This window comes from Barbus barbus, assembly GCF_936440315.1.
Source record: "Barbus barbus genome assembly, chromosome: 47".
NCBI classification, from domain to species: domain Eukaryota; kingdom Metazoa; phylum Chordata; class Actinopteri; order Cypriniformes; family Cyprinidae; genus Barbus; species Barbus barbus.
This window is the reverse complement of record NC_136725.1, coordinates 16,363,455-16,385,003: the sequence shown is the minus strand read 5'-3', so window position 1 is coordinate 16,385,003 and position 21,549 is coordinate 16,363,455. Positions and strand designations below refer to the sequence as shown.

Sequence of the window (21,549 nt, the reverse complement as noted above, 5' to 3'; positions counted from 1 at the left end):
GGGGGAGAGAACAGAAGTGTGTGAGAGAGAGGGAGAGGGATGGATAAATGAGGGGGCAGGAAAACCCCCCTGGTGTTGTGAATTCACCTGCAGAAAACTCCCTGCCTTTCCCACCTCCGCTCTGCTCATCTGTATTCCGAGTCTTTTCTCTGCTCTCATTCTCCCTCCTCCCGCCTCGATATCTCATCTCCCCCTCCTCCCTCGCTTCTGTCCCTCAGTATTACTTTACCTGCAGCATAGTGCAGCAATGAAACATCAGTAGCAGTTTCCAGTGTTCATCAATTCATCACAGTTCAGTATCAGTATTAGGTATAAAAAAGATCAAAAATATTTTTGAACTTGACACCAAAAATTAAAGTTCTTAATTTCCTTCTATAATACCATGAAGAACCTGTAACATTCATGGAACCTTTCCATTCCACAAAAGCTCCTTTATAGTGAAAAAAGGTTCTTTGGATTTTTTAAATGTTCTTCACACTAAGAAGAAATGTTTTTTTAAGAACTGGGGAACCAAAATGGTTCTTCTATAGCATCAAACCCCCTTCTGGAACCCTTATTTTTAGGAGGAAGCCGTATGCGTGGTATTATAATGCTTTGCAACAAGACACATTTATAAATTGGTAATAATTGGAGTAGCCTGTAAATTCCATTCATGATGTATGAATGGAATTTACAGGTTACTTTCAGTACTATTGTATATATTGAAGTACCATGGTACCATCAAATTGTCACTGTCACTGGGCTGGTACACTTTCAAAATGTGCATATGTGTTATTATTATGTACCTTTAATATACTTAAATTCACACTTTATGGTTAAAGAAGGTACAAAAGTGTACTTTTTGAAAAGGTACCATCCTGGTGACAGTTTTTGTACTTCTTTCTGAGAGTGCAGTGCAATATAGCATTAAATGCAACTATTTTAATGTAGGATACATACTGGCTTTAATAAATAATAAATAAATTCACATGCACTGTAAATTATAAATGACTCCAACTTGAAATGTTTTAGATGCATATCGCACATGAGCAAAAAATTATTCAAGATGAAAATGCACATCTCTAATTGACATCTTGTATGTGTGCTATCAGGGAGGTGTTGTTACACCCTGTGGAACTGACAGGAAGCACTTCCATAAATAAGAAATTCAGACAAATGGCGAATTAGGCTCCTGTCCCTTTAAATGCCTGGCTGATGCCATGTTGCTAGGGGAAATGGAGATGTTTACTCCAACATCAGTGTGAGCTGGCTGACTCTCTTGTGTCCTTCCACGTTTTCTCTTTCTCAATCTCTCCCTCTTTCATTCTCTCTGTACATTTTTCAATCTCCTGATGTTTTTTCCTCCTACTTGCCTCACACTGTCAGAAAAGGCCGGTGTAATTTAAAAGGAATAAACTCATGTTGGTATTACTGATACATGCATGTACAGAATTGTCGTGTGATTCTTAGAAATGAGAACAATGAGTAAAATTATGAAAAACTGACCTCTTGAATCACATTTTAATGAAGCCACTTAGACACTCTCGCTCTTTCTTTGTCTCAACAAGTTTTTTAATTGCCAAACCTCCCCCGTAGAAGTTTTGTATTTTAAAAGAGTGTGGTACATTTCAAGGTTTCATATCTGTAATTAGACAAATGCATATTGTAGTCAAGCAGAAGAGAAATAAAAGACAAAACTATGCAGAAAAATTTCTAATGAACGTCCTTGAGGTTGCTCTTGAAAATATAACAACACTGACACCTGTGGTCATTCGGAGGAACTGCACTTCACTTTTGTCAGAAATGCCAGACATAAAATAGTTCTTTTTTTGCAATAGAGGGCTGTATGCTCTACTAATTTTGAATTGTTTCATGTTCGGTGAGTTTTTTTTTCCATTTCGGCTCTTTAATTGCCTTAAAATTTCCTCACTTTTCCCATTCACACACACACACACACACACACACACACACACATGAACACAAAGCACATGACTCACAAGGATGACTCATATTACCCACCTCTCTGTTCTCACTGAACCCTGTCATCCCTTGAGAGAGAAAGAGAGAGAAAGAGAAAGAGAAAGAGAGAGATGTAGTGGGTGATGGCTGACGGGGAGAGATTTCATTAATTTCAATAATTTGCCATCAGGACTTGGTCTCTGAACCAAATTATTGCTGGTTGTGATGTGCTTCCAGTTTTTGTAAACTGATTTATGATGCCCTTTTATTGGAGCTGTTAATGGTCCAGTCTCTTTCGAGTGAAAACAAAACCTTAAATATGTAAATCCACAGAGGAGGACGCTAGTTTGGAGTTAGATTTTTCCTCACAGGCACTCAAAATAATGTACCATATTCTGGCAATCCATGTAATTAGCATAAGCAGAAGTCATTTTGCTCACGCTGTAAGGTTTCTCAGTGAGAGAGAGCATGCAGGCTAATTAAAGTCAGGTTAAGAGCAATTTTAGCAGCTATTCCATCTAGTAGTTGGTAAAAAAAAAAACAATAAAACACTATTTTTTGTCTGATGTGATAATATAACTATAAATTTCATTTAATTTATTAAAAACTGCATAATATTTACGTAGGCCTATATGATTTGTCAAGAGGGTTGTTATACAGTCAGGTCCATAAATATTGGGACATCGACACAATTCTAACAGTACACCACCACAATGGATTTCAAATGAAACAAACAAGATGTGCTTTAACTGCAGACGGTCAGCTTTAATTTGAGGGTATTTACATCCAAATCAGGTGAACGGTGTAGGAATTACAACAATTTGCATATGTGCCTCCCACTTGTTAAGGGACCAAAAGTAATGGGACAGAATAATAATCATAAATCAAACTTTCACTTTTTAATACTTGGTTGCAAATCCTTTGCAGTCAATTACAGCCTGAAGTCTGGAACGCATAGACATCACCAGACGCTGGGTTTCATCCCTGGTGATGCTCTGCCAGGCCTCTACTGCAACCGTCTTCAGTTCCTGCTTGTTCTTGGGGCATTTTCCCTTCAGTTTTGTCTTCAGCAAGTGAAATGCATGCTCAATCGGATTCAGGTCAGGTGATTGACTTGGCCATTGCATAACTGTCCACTTCTTTCCCTTCAAAAACTCTTTGGTTGCTTTTGCACTATGCTTTGGGTCATTGTCCATCTGGACTGTGAAGCGCCGTCCAGTGAGTTCTGAAGCATTTGGCTGAATATGAGCAGATGATATTGCCCGAAACACTTCAGAATTCATCCTGCTGCTTTTGTCAGCAGTCACATCATCAATAAATACAAGAGAACCAGTTCCACTGGCAGCCATACATGCCCACGCCATGACACTACCACCACCATGCTTCACTGATGAGGTGGTATGCTTAGGATCATGAGCAGTTCCTTTCCTTCTCCATACTCTTCTCTTCCCATCACTCTGGTACAAGTTGATCTTGGTCTCATCTGTCCATAGGATGTTGTTCCAGAACTGTGAAGGCTTTTTTAGATGTCGTTTGGCAAACTCTAATCTGGCCTTCCTGTTTTTGAGGCTCACCAATGGTTTACATCTTGTGGTGAACCCTCTGTATTCACTCTGGTGAAGTCTTCTCTTGATTGTTGACTTTGACACACAAACACCTACCTCCTGGAGAGTGTTCTTGATCTGGCCAACTGTTGTGAAGGGTGTTTTCTTCACCAGGGAAAGAATTCTTCGGTCATCCACCACAGTTGCTTTCCGTGGTCTTCTGGGTCTTTTGGTGTTGCTGAGCTCACCGGTGCGTTCCTTCTTTTTAAGAATGTTCCAAACAGTTGTTTTGGCCACACCTAATGTTTTTGCTATCTCTCTGATGGGTTTGTTTTGTTTTTTCAGCCTAATGATGGCTTGCTTCACTGATAGTGACAGCTCTTTGGATCTCATCTTGACAGTTGACAGCAACAGATTCCAAATGCAAATAGCACACTTGAAATTAACTCTGGACCTTTTATCTGCTCATTGTAATTGGGATAATGAGGGAATAACACACACCTGGCCATGGAACAGCTGAGAAGCCAATTGTCCCATTACTTTTGGTCCGTTAACAAGTGGGAGGCACATATGCAAACTGTTGTAATTCCTACACCGTTCACCTGATTTGGATGTAAATACCCTCAAATTAAAGCTGACAGTCTGCATTTAAAGCACATCTTGTTTGTTTCATTTGAAATCCATTGTGGTGGTGTACAGAGCCAAAAATGTTAGAATTGTGTCGATGTCCCAATATTTATGGTCCTGACTGTATTTCTTATTGATTATAATATTTGATTATTAGAAATGATTAAAAATCACATTTAATATTTTTTTTCATTATTCAGATTATAGAGGATACAAATAATAATTGAATATGAAGACATTTCATTTTTATTTTATTTGGGCTGAATAGCCTAGCCTATTCATAAATGTAAGTTCCTTAAAACAAACCCTTTGTTAGTTTTTCAAAAAAGAATTCTGGAATTGCTGTAAGTTTTCGAGTTTTACGAAAATTGAAAAAAGATTTGGTTATTTGTACATTTTAATTAATCAAAGGCATATTCGATCCAAACCTGTATGAACATATAACAGTTGACATTAGCCAGTGACTTCAATAGTCTATTTTCTTTCATATTATGGAAGTCAATGGCTACCGTCAACTGTTTGGTTACTCACATTATTCAAAACAGCTTATTTTATGCTCAACAAAAGAAAGAAAATTTACAGGTTTGGAACAACCTGAAGGTGAGTAATTTATGACAGAATTTTAATTTTTGGGTTAGCTATCCGTTAAAAAATATATTAGTTGTTTTATTTTAATAATCGTTTTTTGTGTTATGATCGGTTCCTTGGATCCCCTTTTTGTTTTTGTTTTATTGCCTTGTTGGAATTATGATATGTTAGTTAGAAGAAAAACCTACTCCGTATTATGACGGGATTTTTAAACGCGTTTTGGCTTTATGGCTTTTTGGCCCTACCAAGTCGCCGTTTGTTTGTGTTTGGTTCTGACGAAAATGGCGGACGAGCTGGAAAGAGTACGAATTTCAGCCGCGGAACTACGAGCAGAAGCGTCGAATTTCACCACACACGGCGACAGTATAAAAGGTTAGGAGCTCTCGAAATGTTTATAACAATGTAAGAATGGTAGTAGTCGACGACTAGCTTTATTTTGAGATGTCACGTTAAAGTTAGGGTTCAGTTTGCTAATAGCTAGCTAGCTAGCATAACAGTCAACAACATTCGTCGCTCATGTGGGTTGAACGGCGCTTCTTTTGAAAGCATTGAACATCTCTTGCGTGCTTTTGCTGCAATGTATTCAATATTATAATGTAATAATAGTGTCATATAACGTAAACCACCGATATAAGTGAAACGCCTTTTCATTTGTTTAAAGAAGTAAGTGTAATGCTAACTGTTATACTAGTTATTCAAGGCGGCAACTTCTTGAATGGGATAATTATTTAAAAGGAGTTTCTAAATAAGCTGTTATCCAAAGCCAGCTCTTTAACTTTATATTTAAACTTGATTATTGCTGTTATGTGTTTGTAGTCAACATATATTGCTGGGTTAGCTTGTTACAGTGCATATGCAACAGGTTATTTTCCTCCGATGCCATAGCAACATCAATTTGGGCTTGGATTTTTATCAACAAAAGCATTGTATGTTGTGAGCTATTTCTTTATATATATATAAAGTAGTATAAATAACACATTTACTAAAATGTATGACATTTCCCTAATGCGGCACTTCTCATCTAGGGGGCCGGGCCCACTAGGTTGCCCCATAATGCCTTAAAATGATTTCAAATAAGAAAACCCATTCAAATAAGCCAATAGAACTGAGAAATCTAGATATTTGTTATTTTATTTCACCATTTCAATAAGTTCCTTTGCTTTGTTCTTTCAGGAACCGGGATTGTAAAACAATTTCTGAAACATATGTGCAGTAAGCTTTGCCCAGTTTTTGTACAATGCATGTGTGTAGCCATTTATTTATTTTATTTTTCAGGAAATAATTAATATAAATGAATTAATTTTAGTGATTTAGTTTAAATGATTCTCATTTACACATTCTCACATTCCTGGACAACCTAGATATTTGAGTTAGTCTAATTTTAATAGTGAGATTTCTAGACAAAGTAATGCAAATTAATGAAATGACATAAAGGACATTTTTAGAATTAATATAATTTTTTCCAATTATGTCAAGCTCTAAAATATTTTATCAGGCAGAAATTTTAAGTAAAAAAAAAAGTATTTAGTTTTTAACCCTTATCAGTGGGCAACTGGATGTAACGATTACCGGTTTGACGAAAAATCATGATACAATTCTCCTCGGTTAGTATTATAGTTTCATATTTTAATTATCATTAAAACCGTATTCGATTACCGCGATCTGAACAGCTCACGATAAATACTGTCCAGCATAAAGGAGAGTTTTAAGTAACTGTCTCACGTGCGCGCAGAGTAGTTTCGTTTGGAGTGAAAATAGGGCGGAAAAGCTGGGAGGGTTTAAAAGAGTGCTAAGGGAATTATACAAATTAATATATTAATTAATTAATTATATACCTCTGAAGATTCTGTCTGTCTTCAGAAACGATTCGATGGCATTTTGTTTCATCTTCGCTCCATGTACCAATACCTAAAGGAAGTGTTCTTAAACAATACTGCTTTGTCCACGGAGTTCACGGGAATCCGCTGTAATTCAGCTTTTCCATATAAAGCGCCACCTGCTGTCAGTGAGTGAATTTACAGAGACTTATATTTAAATTCAGTCTGTATGCACTGCAGTTTCTGTCTGGCCAAAAACGGACCAAATTTGCATGTTCTGCAGTAAATTTTGACCGGTTGATGAAAAACAATTCTACACATTTAAACAATTCAGATAAGCTATATAGAATTATTTATGGAGCAGATAAAATGCATATAATCATTTATTAATCAGTTATCATTTTGACTTAACCCTTTTCTTTACTTAAAGGCTGAAATGTGAGGTTTAGCTTTATTTGAACATTTACATTATTTATTTGAACGTGCTATTAAACTGTTGTCAGTCAAGTTGTCATTTAAAATCCAGACTTCATTGGTAATGTTATTGTTTTAGTGATTGTGGAAACAAAAATACATTTTATTTGATGTTTGTTGATTTTTAAGTATAAAACTTGAAGTGATTTATGTGTCGGTACTTTTTGAACAGTTCCAGCACATTTTAACAATACCGTGATAATACTGATAACCGTGCTAATTTTGGTCACTGTTATCGTGATAAGAAATTTTCATACCGTTACATCCCTAGTCTATGAGGTCAAAAAGGTTGAGAACCACTCTTCAGGCAACAAAATATTTGTTTTCTGTTTTTGTCATCTTTTTCTTAGAATTGCGAGAGGAGGATAAGAAGCACCGACAACGAGACAGCAAACGTCCAGACTTGCAGTTGTACAAACCTGGTGTTGTCCAGCCACGCAGACATAAGGACAGTGCAGAAGAAGCCGGCTCAGACCCCGTGCTCCCACTGGACGATTGTGTTTTTAGTAATGACACCAAAATGCCTGACGGCTCACCTACCAGTCCTGGATGCTCTCATGTAAACACTGGAGAGTTTCCAAATGATCACAGCCAGCCTGATGCAAATCATAACACTAAAGGTCGTGTAGGCATTAATAACCACCAACTTGTGGATGGAAATGCTGTTAAAAGCATTGAATGTGCTGGTACACCCAGATCACCGAAGCAGTCAAGAAAGATGCGTAAACCTGACCGTGAGATATATCAACCAGGGGGGCGAAGGTCTCAAGTACACAAAGAGACTGAGAAGGTGAGCAAAGTATTAGATAGGGATCAAAGGAGAGAGGAGGAGGAAGTGAGTGGGAAATCTGCTGAAACAATTATTAAGTGTGAGAAAGAGGAAAGGCGTAGAAACAGGCGAGGGAAAGATGGCAGGAAAAAGCAAGAGTCAAAGGGAACTGTAGACTCCCCTTCTGCAAACAAAAATGAGAATAATGTCGAGAGTATCACGGGTAAAGTCAGCAATCTCCATTTAGGTTCTGAGGAAAGCAAAGATGGAGCTGGGCAGGATGGTACAAGCCGAAGAAGACCTAGTGGAGAAGGGCGAAGAAGCCAAGCAGGTGGAGGGAATGAAGTGACTGGAGAAGACAAAAAAAAGGAGAGGGGTAATGGGAAATTCAGAGCAGGAAGGGAAAAGGGTAACAACCAGGGCTTTGCCAAGAAAGAGGAAGGGGAAGGAGGAGGGAAAGGCCCAGAAGCAGATCAGCCTGAAGGAAAAAAGCAGAGAAATGTTGGCGGAAAAGAGGTGAGCCGTGACCAGAACCATGAAAAACAACAAGGGAACAGGCCAAAAGAGAAAGGGAGACCATCTGAGAGAACTGATTCAAACCGAGTCAACTCTGCCTCAAAGCGCTACTCTCAGTCAGACATCCGGCGTCCTCGAAACCGCACCTACAGCACGAGTTCGGCCAGTAGCGGGACCAGTATGGACGGTCTGGCTGAAGCTGAGAGACTTAGAGGGGAAGGCCAGCGCTTGGCGGCACGCACTGCGGAGAGGACCGCTGGGCAGAAGGAGTTTGTCCGAGGGAGCCAGGGCCGCCCGAGGAGACGGACAGCACGGACATTGTCCTCCACAGATTCGCTGGAGGAAAATGAGGTGTGGGAGCGAGAAGATAGAAGAGGCAGAGTTGCTGATGAAGCCAAGAGCACCCACAAAGGTCCTGAAGGGGGCGAAAGAGGGCAAAGAGCGCCTGCATCTAGCGGTCGAGGAGGAATTTTGAGAGTTTCTTTGGACAAGCGTTCAAGCGAGGAGCAAGCGAGCCGAAAAAACCCTAGAGGTCATGGGAGGGGCATCTTGGTGCTTCCTGCCCACACTGATCTAACTTTGACCCCTGTGCCAGGGCCTCAGCTTAGAGCAATGAGAGGAGGAATGGGTCTTAGCCGAGGAAGAGGCGGCCGTGGCGGAGGGACAAGACGCCTTTGGGACCCAAATAACCCGGATAAGAAACCAGCACTGTTGTCAAGCCAACAATCCCAGCAGGCTTTGTACTTGCAGCAGGGTGGATGCGGGCCGCTGCACTTTCTGGACACTGATGACGAGAGCACAGGAAGTCCTCCGGTCCGCCAGGGTGAGTTTTTTCAAAACCAGCAAGCCGCTGCCATGGCTTACTACAAATTCCAGAATTCCGATAATCCTTACTGCTATCCGCTATCAGCCAATTCCCCAAACACCCCGCCACGCTATCCTTACCCATATCACATTCCCTACCAAATTCCTGGCTCCAATGGGATGTATCCCGCCTCTATGCCACCTTTTTATGGACCCTATGGGCAAGGTGGGCCAGGTTATCCCTCTCCAGCTGGATCTGGTCTCACTCCAGAAGAGACAGAGGTGCAGACCCGAGGAGAGCTGGGAAAGTTTCTTCGGCTGGCTGACAGTCAGGAGCTCCAGCTCAGTAACCTGCTGTCCAGGGAACGACTGAGCCAGGAGGGACTGGAGCGGATGGCCCAGCTCAGGTGTGTATTGAATGTTAAACATTTTACATGGGGAAAGATTTGTTTTTTTAGAGTTTTACAGTTAGTAAAAATGAACTTTATTTTGAACTTGTTCCCTAACATGTTTCTATTTCTTCTGTTGTTTATCAGAGCTGAACTCCTGACATTGTATGAGCGGGTGATCTTGACAGACATAGAGTTCTCTGACTCTCAAAACCTGGATCAGGCTCTGTGGAAGAATGTATTTTACCAGGTGATAGAGAGGTTTAGGCAGCTACTGAAGGACCAGACATCAGACACAGCCCCACAGATAAAAACCATGCTCATGACCTTACTGGAAGAGGTAGATATGCTGAGTGGTCTGTGTCCTCCTTATGAAATTCCTTGTCATTAGCCCCTTTCACACAGTAATACCAGTAAATTTACATAAAATTTCCGGAACGACTTTACCGGTAAATTAAAAAATGCGCTGTTCACACAGGCAACAACATGCCGTCTTTTTTCTGGAAAATCACTATTCACACATCCATTCCAAAATACTGGTAAATTCTGTGACGTCATTAACCTCCAAATTGCTGCGCTTGTATAAACATGGAGGGGTATATGCAGTCAGTCTTTTTGGTGATGGTTTCATTTTTGCATTCATACAGCTGCTTTTGTTCCAGAGACATCGTAATAGATGACTACAAACCAATGCTTAATTTGTATATTTCGAGGTCCCAGAACAAAGCGGGGTGACGGATCCAGCATGTGGTTAGAGGAGGGGAGAGGTAACGGAGCATTCAGCTGATCACATTGGTGGGCCAGTTTAAGTGATTAACAGAGTGCAGTTGCTTTTATTAGGGTTCGTACATGAAAAACCTGAAAAAGCCATTACATTTTGAAACCACAATTTCCAGGCCTGGGGAAAAAAATGACTAAAAAATAATGGAATTTTATTTCACAAAGCTCTGTAATAGAGTCATAATTAATCATGTCCAGAATTTTGTGGGTGTTTGTGTGTGTATTACATAGTTTTACTCATCTCCGCAGCTTTCAAGTTTATAATGAGGGAAATTCCTGCAAGCATTTATTCAAGATAGCAAGTAGGTTATATGAGTAAATAAATCCACACAAACTAGCAGATTAAATTAGTCATTTGAAAACAGCGTGAATTATTCCGCTGGACCACGCTTTCACTCTCTCAAAGCAGCTTCACATCAGCACATCTAGTCTGCAACGAGATGCTGCATACCGATCAAAGACTTTCGCTTTCATTTCGGGACAGTTTACAAAATTGTCACTTGCTTAATTGGGTCATTGTTGCATCATCATAAAAATGTATAATTTACACGTCTTTTTAAGACAATCGGTAATCGCGCGCTCCAGAGGCTGTTTCAAGGCTGAGCACTCACAGTCACATCCAAAGCCCCCTATAGCGAGTATCATATTGAGTTATTTTTCATAGTTTGTTGTTGAGCTTAAGTGGCCAAATACACACACATTACGCAAAAATGGCAGTCCTGGTGAGTATCCAGGTTTTTTCTTCAGTAAATGTGAACAGTTGAGAAAGAAAAAGGCGACAGGCATGGGTGGATTATACATGGGAAAGTGTGGAGTGAATGCGTCATCTGTGACAGAATGTTATGATTGGCCCGGAGTAGACGTTTTACATCAGCGCGTTCTGAACTCGTACGTACACAGCATAATTCCGGTAATTTACTGGTAATGTTACAACTTCTCATACCAGTAAATTGCCGGAACGAATTTACCGGTATTTTTGAAAAAGTCCTGTTCACACATGATCTCTTTACGGCAATTTACTGGTAATTTTCCGGAAAAGTCTGTATGTGTGAAAGGGCTTATTGTCTTATTTTTCATTAAGTAAGGATACAATAAATTGGTTAAAGACATTTTTATAATGTTCCAAAATAATATTACAAATAAATGATGTTATTTTTAACTTTTTTTATTCTTCAAAAAATGTCACAGTTTCAAATAATGGCTACTGAAAAGTGCTTTGAGATTGTTTAAATATTCGCTGGTCTTTATGGAAGAATAGAATTGTGGAAAAAAATTATTTTATTTTATATGGCATCATTCTGTAATATAATCAATTTGTGACAGGATTTCAAGATGCAATGCTATTTTTTTTTTCTAGGGGGCATTATTCTTTGAGTCACTGCTACAGAAGTTGCAGACTGTTTTTCAGTTCAAGCTGGAAGACTATATGGACTGTATGGCAATACGAGCAAGACCTCTACGCAAGACAGTACGCGCCTTGTGTTTTTTTGTGCCCAGCTGCAACAAAGCCCTTTAAGCAACTTATATTTGTATTGATTCTCTTGTCTTGAAGAATTAGTTGTAACAGGTCCTTTATAGTTAGTTCTACTATTGTTGAGCACATTCAACAAGTGTGAATCCACTTTACATTGTTGCAGGTGAAGTATGCTCTGATCAGTGCCCAGCGCTGCATGATCTGTCAGGGGGATATCGCACGATATCGTGAACAGGCTAGCGACTCTGCTAACTATGGGAAGGCACGCAGGTAATTATGTCATGGCCACATTAAACTGAAAAAGTGTATTTTATAGTATAGTTTGCTATTTCAGTATACATACATGTGCTTCTATTTATATCATAGTGTATAAAATGGATTAGCACAGCATGAATATCTTTTTCATCAATTTACCAATGACAAAGACATCTTTTTTTTTTTCAGTGTTAAGTTTTTTTTGTTTTTTTTTTCTCATGTGCAGTTGGTATCTAAAAGCTCAGCAGATTGCTCCAAAAAACGGAAGGCCCTACAATCAACTCGCCTTGCTAGCAGTGTATACGGTGAGAATTCAGCATAATGGAATTTTTATTGGTTTTTAGTTGTTAAAGACTAAGATAAATGTTAAGATTTATTAATTGCACTGATATTCAAAATATTATAATTTTTTTTTTTTTATTACGAGTTGCTTGTTTGATATTGGCTTATATGATTACTACTAAAATGAAAGTTAAATTAGTTCTTTCTCCTCTCATCTCTCATTTAGAAGCGAAAGTTGGATGCTGTATACTATTACATGCGTAGTCTAGCCGCCAGTAACCCAATCCTCACAGCCAAGGAGAGTCTAATGAGTCTGTTCGAGGAAGCCAAACGCAAGGTAAACGCACGTTAATGCTGCTGCACAAACAGAATAATACAACTTTGATTTAATTAAATTTAAATAGTACTGGAAATATTAAACAATATTGGGTGTGCAGCTGAAAAATGTCAGTATTATTAGTTTTATTTGTTCTTCTCTCCTAACAAAGGCTGACCAGATTGAACGTAGACGGAAGCAAGAAGCAGATGGAGGTACCCGTGGTCATCGAGGTCATGTAGGTGGGCGTCGTGGTGAGGACGCCACCCGTGTGGAGATCTGGATACGTCCCACCGGGCATCCAGGCACTTCTCGTCTGACAGGCAGTGAATCGGGCAAAGACTCTGAGCAGGATGGAGAGCTGGGAACTCTGAGTCCCAGTGATGTGAGTGCTTATCAAAACGTGTCATTTGCTCTGCTCACAGTTATATCAGTTTGAGATGTCACTATTGCTGATACATCTGCTAAAAAACAGATCAAATTTTTTTGATTTTTTAAAACAACATCCATCAAGAAACATCTTGCAGCCTGTTACACTTAAGGCAAGAAATATGAGCCACGCAAATGTTTTCACAAATTTTTCAAAAAGCAGGCACAAACAGGCACACGTACAAACACCTGCGCACATTAAGAGAGCCAAAGAGGTCACGTTGAGTTGTTTGAGAGTCGCACAGGATGAGGCTGACTATGAATCACCCATCAGTGGCAGAAAAGGGCGTCATTGTGCCGTGATGCACCCATCATTTTGGTAACCTTGGATATTTGCCCACGTCAGCAACAAATGCACACTTACACTTTAAGAAAGTTAACATCTTCCACCCCACCATTCGTCTTTTGTAAGAGTTTGTTGTTTTGAGCCTGCTGCTTCAGGCAGTACACTGATGTAATTAATTTAGAGAGAGCTTTAGGTTTATCAGCTAAACAAGGTGCTCATCCTGTGGCGAGTTTGTCAATTTTCTGATTGTTTTGTTTGCGTGTTGAGTTGGTGACTGTGCACACCTGTGGAGCTGTTATTTTCGATGAATGATGGCTATAATTACAATAATTTTAGATAGTTAAATTACTCTTTTCTTTACATTTTCTGTCCTGTTCTTTACAGCTCAACAAGAGGTTTATTTTGAGTTTCCTGTATGCTCATGGAAAGCTCTTCACTAAAGTGGGGTAAGTCTTAATGTCAACAGATTTGTAGTAAACATCCATTTTTACTGCCTTGCTTTGCTTTTAATTTGACCTTTGACATTAAAAGTTAGGTCCCACTTAACTTTTAGGTGGCCTTAACTACTATGTACCTACATTTGAATGAATCATTTGGTACAATGCACTTTTTGTGTACATACTTGTTTTTATATTGTGCTTGTATTAAAAAAATACCTGCATGTAATTACATCTGTAATTATTTTCTGTAATTAGGCCTACATTTCTAATTACACTGTTGACCCATCCCTAACACCTGAACCTAGCCTTAAACCTACCTATAACACCAAACCTGTCCCTAACCCAAGTACGTTGTACTACCTATTTTTTGATGCAAGTACATAGTAGTTAAGGTCACCTAATATAAAGTGGGACCGAAAGTTAATGTCTAGTCTAATCATATTAATTTTAGAAGAAATCCTAGATTATTTATAGTAACAACAGCTCCTGAAAGGAATGCTTTTGGATCAGAACTAGTCAATTTACAGCACTAACTAAAAACATATTTGATCGGAATATAATCTTCAATTATATTTGGAAGGTGTGTTATTCAGAGATGTAGTTAATGTTTAAAAAGAGATTTTAGATTTTCTACCAAATATCAAAATTAAATTTGTGATATTTTTTATATCGAATTAGAGCTGCACGACTAATCATTAAAAAAAATCACGATCTCGATTCAAACACCCATGCAATCCCATTTTTAAATGACAACAATTCACCCATGTCTATTAAATCTTTGGACAAAAAAATCATACTGGAACATTCAAATCTGCATTCGCGCTGCCACTGACATAGAGAGCAGATATTTACCATGTTTGGGTAAGAAACGGCTTCACAACAGTCCACAGTATTATTTCTGTCTCTGTTATTCATATCATGACAGAAATGCTGGGATGAAACTTTATAGTTACAGATACAAACATTGATGTCTATCGGTAGTGACCAAAATAGAGCAAATCCGCTTTCGAAAGTTAACTGGCACTTCAAATAACGTTTGTGTCTATTGCATTGTTTTGCCACTAGGGGACGAAAAGTGACTGTTATAAACTTATTTGGCATCGAATCATTCATTCAGGAGATTTGTTCAAAAACGCTGATTGATCCAGTAATAAAACAAGTGAACTATTTATAAGCGAGTCATTGAATCATTCATTCAAACCACTTTTTCATAATTTTAATATTAAAAATTTATATTAAATATATTTTAATCACATATATTTTAAAAAGTTTAAGTTATTCAAATTAATGAAACAATTTTAAATAGACTGCAGCAATATTTTCACACTTTTTTTTTTTTTTTATCTGAGACACAAAAGAAAAGTGATTCTCAATTTATCCTGAATTGTGCAGCTTTATATTGTATGGAAAATATTGTTACATTTTTGTATATAATTTTTTGATTGAAGTTTTATTGTTACTATGATTATTTTAATTTCTACTCTGCGCTGCCATGGAAATAGCCTTTGCTGGTGATATGGCTTTAAATAAATAAATTAACAAATAAAACAAAACATGACAGGCTGATAAGTACTACAGAAAGTACTTTTGATATTTAGAATATTTTGTGCTCATTTGCATAATTGTTGTGATTGTCCCTCAGGATGGAGAGTTTTCCTGCTGTAGCCAGTCGAGTGCTGCAGGAGTTCCGGGCCCTCCTCCAGCACAGCCCCTCCCCCCTCGGCAGCACACGCATGCTGCAGATCATCACTATTAACATGTTCACCATCCATTATGCACAGATCAGAGGTAAAGATTTAACATTATCAGTGGCTGTAGATCCTCTCTGGTCCATTGAAAAGAGTCTCTCTTGCTTCTCACTTTGCTGTGCCTCTCACTCTTTCTCTCTTTCTCTAGCTGAAGGGCAGGGTGAAACTCGGTCTGTGTTAGAGGAGCAGACCATATCTCTTGGTTTAGCTATGTTTGGTCTCCTTGTGCAACGTTGCACTGAACTCCTAAAAGAAACACCTGCTGGTGAGTCGACAATGGCTGTTTCACTAGTGTGCTGTCTACACAGATGGCATAAAGTCACTCTCAGTATTTTGGACTCCTATGGAGCTGTCTAATTGTTTGCTTCCCTTTTGTCTCTGCCAGAGCCTATCCCAGCAGAAGAGCTAGAGGAGTTTGATGAAATGGACGATGAGGAGGGGATGGTCCGTGTGTCTGTCTTCCCTCCAGACCTCAGAGAGCTGCTGCCCAGCATGAAGGTCTGGTCCGATTGGATGCTTGGCCACCCAGACAAGTGGAACCCTCCTCCCTACAGTATTCAGTGAGTCCTGCTCACGTTACATTCTCAGGGCCATGTTGATTTGAATCTGAGCTATAGTAATGTGGCACTCTGTGTGTTTCTAGGGGAGGTCCAGATGTGTGGCAATGTCTTGCAGATCTGTGCAACTCTTTGGCCCGTGTGTATCATGGCGAGGTTCTGCTCTATAAAGCTGATGTAGATGGAGGAGGAGACGAGGAACTTAGAGTCCTACAGCTGGAGGAGGACAAAATGCTCTCTGGCTTTGTCCCGCTGCTTGCTGCTCCACAGGAGGCTTGCTATATAGACCAAGGAACTGATGCGGTCAGTAATGAAATGTATTGTATTGTCAATATTAGGGCTGTCAATAGATTCCATTTTATTTTTATTTATATATATATATGTATTGTGTGTGTAATATGTATATATGTATGTGTATGTTTTTTTTTTGTAGTCCATTCAGTCCATTATCGCCTTCTAGGTGGAGAATATATCAAATTTAGGACTGTCAATAGATTACAGTAATTTTGTCTTACTATTTTTAATTCTAATTTTCCAAACTGTTTTATATTTTAATTAAAATTGTCTATATTTAGTTAAATAAATTAGCTATTTATTTATTTTAAATTCCAGTTTTCTGCAATTTACCTTTTTTCATTTTGTATTGTGTATTTTATATTTTTATGTGGTCCATTCAGTCTATTATTACCCGTTTGGTGGATAATACTAGGGCTCTCAGTAGATTAAAATAATTGGAAAGTGTATTTTAGATTTATTTTATTTTATTTTTAAGTCCATTGTGTTAATGCATTATTCTTTTGAGGAAAGAAAATGGTCGATGATAATCGAATTCTTCTATACAAATGCTGCAAATGACTTGAGTTAAAATCTTGATTTGATTTATTAAATCAATCAGCTAACTTTTTCATCATTTGCTAATAAATGAGAGCGGATATGTGGTGTCGTTCTTATTCTGATCAATTATAGAAATCACACAGGGCTGAATTAAGTCAAATGAATTTTCATTTTATAATATTAAACATTTTCTGTAATAAATCAACACAGCTGCTTTAGTTATCTCAAGTCTGAATGATTGTTTTTATTTGTAGGCTATAGCAGCGGACTGTAAGCGAGTGACCGTTCTGAAGTACTTCCTAGAAGCTCTGTGCGGGCAGGAAGAGCCGCTGCTGGCTTTTAAGGGAGGAAAGTACATTTCCATGGCAACACCACCTACACCCAGCGTAAACCCAGAGAACAAGGCGCAAACGCAAGAACAGGTACGGCAAACATCTCATTACCGAGATGTATGAAAGAGAATGTCATCCGTTTTGTTTTGCTTTTCCTCAAATCTGAGACAATTATTTTTTCCAGTAACTCACCCAACAGAGAGTGTGGTTAACAGAGCACTGCTACTTCCTCTGTTTTCTCAGGAGGATGATGTCATTGTGGAGGAATCGTCTCTCTCTGCATCGGAAGGGGAGATCAATGGAGAGATGGAAGGAGACGAAAGTGAGGATGATATCAGAGAGCTGAGGGCACGGCGCCACGCTCTCGCACACAAGCTGGCACAGCAGCAGAAACGGCGGGACAAGATACAGGTATCTCCAGATGCCATCTTTATCTGTACACCTTGTCTACTTTTAAACCAGAATATTTCAAGGTAATGATACAGAGCTGAGCAAGTATCCGTTTCTGTCCTCCAGGCTGTTCTGCAGACGGGTGGGCAGCTGGAGATTGAGATCAGGCCGTTCTATCTGTTCCCGGACACAAACGGCTTCATAGATCATCTGGAAGGCCTGAGGAAGCTTCTGGCCTGTGGGACATACATCCTGGTTGTGCCTCTTATTGGTGAGACCCTCTTGGATAATTAAAATACACACAAATGTTTCACTCTTCCTTTGTTTAATGTTTCTGTGTCTTTGTGACAGTGCTCACAGAGTTGGACGGTCTGGCTAAAGGACAGGACAGTCGTGAGGGGGTCGGTAATGGTGCCCATGCCCGACAGGTGCAGGAGAGAGCCAGAGCAGCGGTCATGTTTCTGGAGAAAGCGTTCGAGTCTAGAGATCCCTGCATCAGAGCGCTCACCAGCAGAGGAAACACACTGGAGTCCATCGCCTTCCGCAGTGAGGACACTTCTGGACAAAAGGTATGTCTGTTTCTTCTGTTTTGTGAAAGAATGGTGGTGCTAAAATACAGAGGATTGTGCTGTTTCACACTCGCATTCTGTTCCACTCCCAGCTGCGAGTTTCTTTTCATGTTGTTTTATTTGGATCTGAACCACTGTAAATTTGGCATCAACTTCACTGTTCAAGGCGGTAGTGGTTCACATCTGCTAAATGTAATACCAAAATGTTGGTTTTAAGGACTTTCTAAATAATGCCTTAATACCAATAGCAAATAGTTCTGGACAAATAAATAATTTGTTTAGTTTAGTGAAGTCCAAATAGTTTAGTTTTAGTTTAGTTTTATTTTATTCAAAGAAATCATTATTTTGACTGTCAGCCATTTAAATACTTGTAGGCAATTAGTTTAAAATGTTAAATGCTGTTTTCCCATCTTTTAAATAATTTTTTATATTCATATATGCACCAGTGTAACAATACATATTTATTTACTGATACATTTTTACCAGAAACAGTTTTGCTTTTAGTTTAGTGAAGTTCAAATCCTTTGCCCTTAAAATTGTATTTTATTATTTTTATTTTTCCAGTCAAAGTATCATCTCGGCTGTTTAAATTTGTGTTGCCAATTAAATACAAAATGATTTTTAAATTATTTTATGCACCAGTGAAACACTTATTTATAACTTGTGATCAATCTAAATAAATAACTTACATTTACTTATCTTTTTCAGAATCATTTTAGTTTAGTGATTAAACAACTGAATTTAGTTTGATCTGAAATGAACAGTTCAATCTAATTCTTAACTGGTAGCTGAATTTGTCAGCTCTAAAGCTACTTCTGATACTGAAGTTAAAATCAGAGATGCTTTTAAGATCTGTCTTAAAACTCTCGTAAGTAACACCACAGACAGACTGCAGAATTAGTCTTAACAATGATCTTCAGGGAACGTAAGACTCAGATATGGCTTCATGGTGCGCACCCAAGTTCAGATAATGGCTTCCACATCAACCAGCAACTCTAGTGTGAAAAATCCCTTGAGAAGTTCAGAAAAGTTCAGTGCACGAGGCTTTAAACTCCGCCCACTCATTGTGCGTCTCTCTGTCTCCCCAGGGCAACAACGATGATGTCATCCTGTCCTGCTGTCTGCACTACTGTCAGGACAAAGCCAAGGACTTCATGCCTGCTGAGAGAAGTCAGTGCACTTACTTTTACTTGTTAGGGGCAATTCAAACGGGATGCACTTTGCATTACACCTGAATTTGTTTTTTAATTATCAATCCATTTACACAGTTTTACAGCATTAGAGTTAACCATTTCATTAAAAACATGTCAATCATAATGCAAAAATGAAACTCAGGCCATCCAAGATGTAGATGAATTTAGGGCTGCAAAATGATTAATCGCATTCAAAATAAGTTTAAACATGTAAAAACGTGTATTTATATGTATGTAATAAATGTACAGTACACACACATATAGTATGTAAATATGAACTTTTATATTGAATGCGATTTAATCGTTTTGCAGCCCTAGATGAGTTTGTTTCTTCATCATGTTTTGTGTTCTCCAGATGGGCCGGTGAGGTTACGCAGGGAGGTGGTCTTGCTCACGGATGACCGCAATCTGCGAGTCAAAGCTCTCACACGCAACGTGCCAGTCCGGGACATCCCAGCGTTCCTGATCTGGGCTAAAGTAGGCTGAAGCGCAGAACTGACCTACCGCTGTACAAACCAATCATCCTCCACTGCAAAAGTTGGAGATGAAGAAATGGTCACACAGAGTATGAATATTAAGGGGAGAAATAGTACAAGCGTTTTGTCAAACCGACAAAAAAAAGAGCAGAGCGACACATCAAGCCACTTTACCAGAAATGAGGATTTTCCCCTTACAACTCAGCGTGCATAGACAACCGCTTACTTCTGAGGGTGAGATAGACATGATTGGAGGGGGTTGAAACCAGCTTAGTTGATTTGGGGGTTGATTAAAAGCCAGGATGACGAAGATGCACGCAAGGTATATGTGTGTGAGCGAGAGAGTGTCAGCTTGTAGTGTTTGTGTCAAGTCACACGTGCTGCGGATGAGCTCATTCCAGCACTTGGGCCGCTCTCAAAGGGCCTGGCGATGAGGCGAGAGCTCCAGTAGGGGCGGCATGAGGTGGTCTCACCTTCCACTTCAGCGGCCCATGAGGCCCTGATTGCGTTTTCATCGCTTCAGTGCATGCTTGGTTTGCTCTGAGCATGATTGTTTTAAAGCTCTTATGATTTTTACCTGCTCATTTAAGTTTGCATTGCATTTTTGACTTCGGTTTGGACTGTCAGGTTCTTGGTTTCATTTAGGTCACGTGGTTTAGTTGTAACACCCTCATAAATGTCTGATCTTCTGTAGTAGCATCTTTATAAGTGTGTGAATCCAAGTCAGAATATAAGACTGTAACTTATGTGTTTCAAGTAATACTAAAGTAATGAATCTGTCATCACAGTAGTTTTAATACAGACTAAAATGAGGCTTTCAACTCATTGCCATTGCTGAAAATTAACCACAAACTTTATCAGTCTCTAAATGGAAATCTGCATTTTTGAGGTCAAACTAACAAAGTTTTTGTTTCCTTTTTTCCCCACAACCATCGAGAAAAAGAGTGCGTCTCATTCATACTTTAGTCTTGGAAATGTTTTCAGATGTTCTGTGCAAATTATTTTCACATCTGTATTAAGTGGTTTGTCTGTGCTTGTTTTAGTGTATTTTTTCCATTTCCAAAGCTTAAGTATTGTAATTCTAATGGTACCTGGTATGTCATCTTGTTACAGTCTTGTCATTGTTTTAATGCTAAAAAAAATCATCCTCTCCTTTCTGTTCTGTGGTAAGAAAAAGCAGCATCTGAATTATTCAGCTCTGATTGCAAGTCTTCCTAATTTGTTTTTAGTGTTGTGGATTTAATTAAAACTAATTTCTGTGTTAATCATTTGTATTGTTTGGCCTTTGCTGCTTTAGATGTCACTGTTTTGTATTGATTACAGGTTTAATGTCACTGCATTGGAGCAATTTAACCCCATAATTACAGTGCTTCTTTAAGCTCAGCGTCGTGTTTTCATCTGATATCATTGGAGATTGAAGATCAGCACTGACAACTTTGTGTGTGAATTAAAGTCAAAGGTTAGTTGACTGAGGTAGAGGTTTTTCCAATAATCAGTGCACTAGGATCTTTTCCTTTTTAATCAAAGGAAGTGAGCGTTTCTGTAACAGTAGTTAATTGTAGGTTTTGATGTTAATCTGAAATGGCTTTTCTAATTACCAGCCCCCTGAGGCTAACAACTAAATACCCTGCATTTAGCAGGTCACTTTTGAATTTATTAAATGAGTTTAACCTAAAGAAAATTCTGTTAGTCCCATTTTTTTCTTACCCAAAACTTTTTCCA

General features: G+C 38.8%; 1 protein-coding gene across 1 annotated transcript; it reads left to right on the top strand.

Annotated features, from left to right (window-relative positions):
• Positions 1–4,924: 4,924 nt before the first annotated feature.
• Positions 4,925–21,500, top strand: LOC306866194 (telomerase-binding protein EST1A-like; the record flags this gene model as incomplete). The annotated part of the gene is made up of 19 exons (XM_079411277.1): positions 4,925–5,069; positions 7,339–9,484; positions 9,614–9,806; positions 11,604–11,714; positions 11,884–11,990; positions 12,202–12,280; positions 12,484–12,594; positions 12,746–12,958; positions 13,673–13,734; positions 15,371–15,516; positions 15,625–15,741; positions 15,862–16,036; positions 16,120–16,336; positions 17,122–17,289; positions 17,443–17,610; positions 17,716–17,860; positions 17,941–18,158; positions 19,247–19,328; positions 19,707–21,500. The coding sequence occupies 19 exons, from the start codon at positions 4,925–4,927 to the stop codon at positions 19,835–19,837; spliced, it is 4,734 nt and encodes a 1,577-aa protein (XP_079267403.1). The 3' UTR covers positions 19,838–21,500.
• Positions 21,501–21,549: the final 49 nt, after the last annotated feature.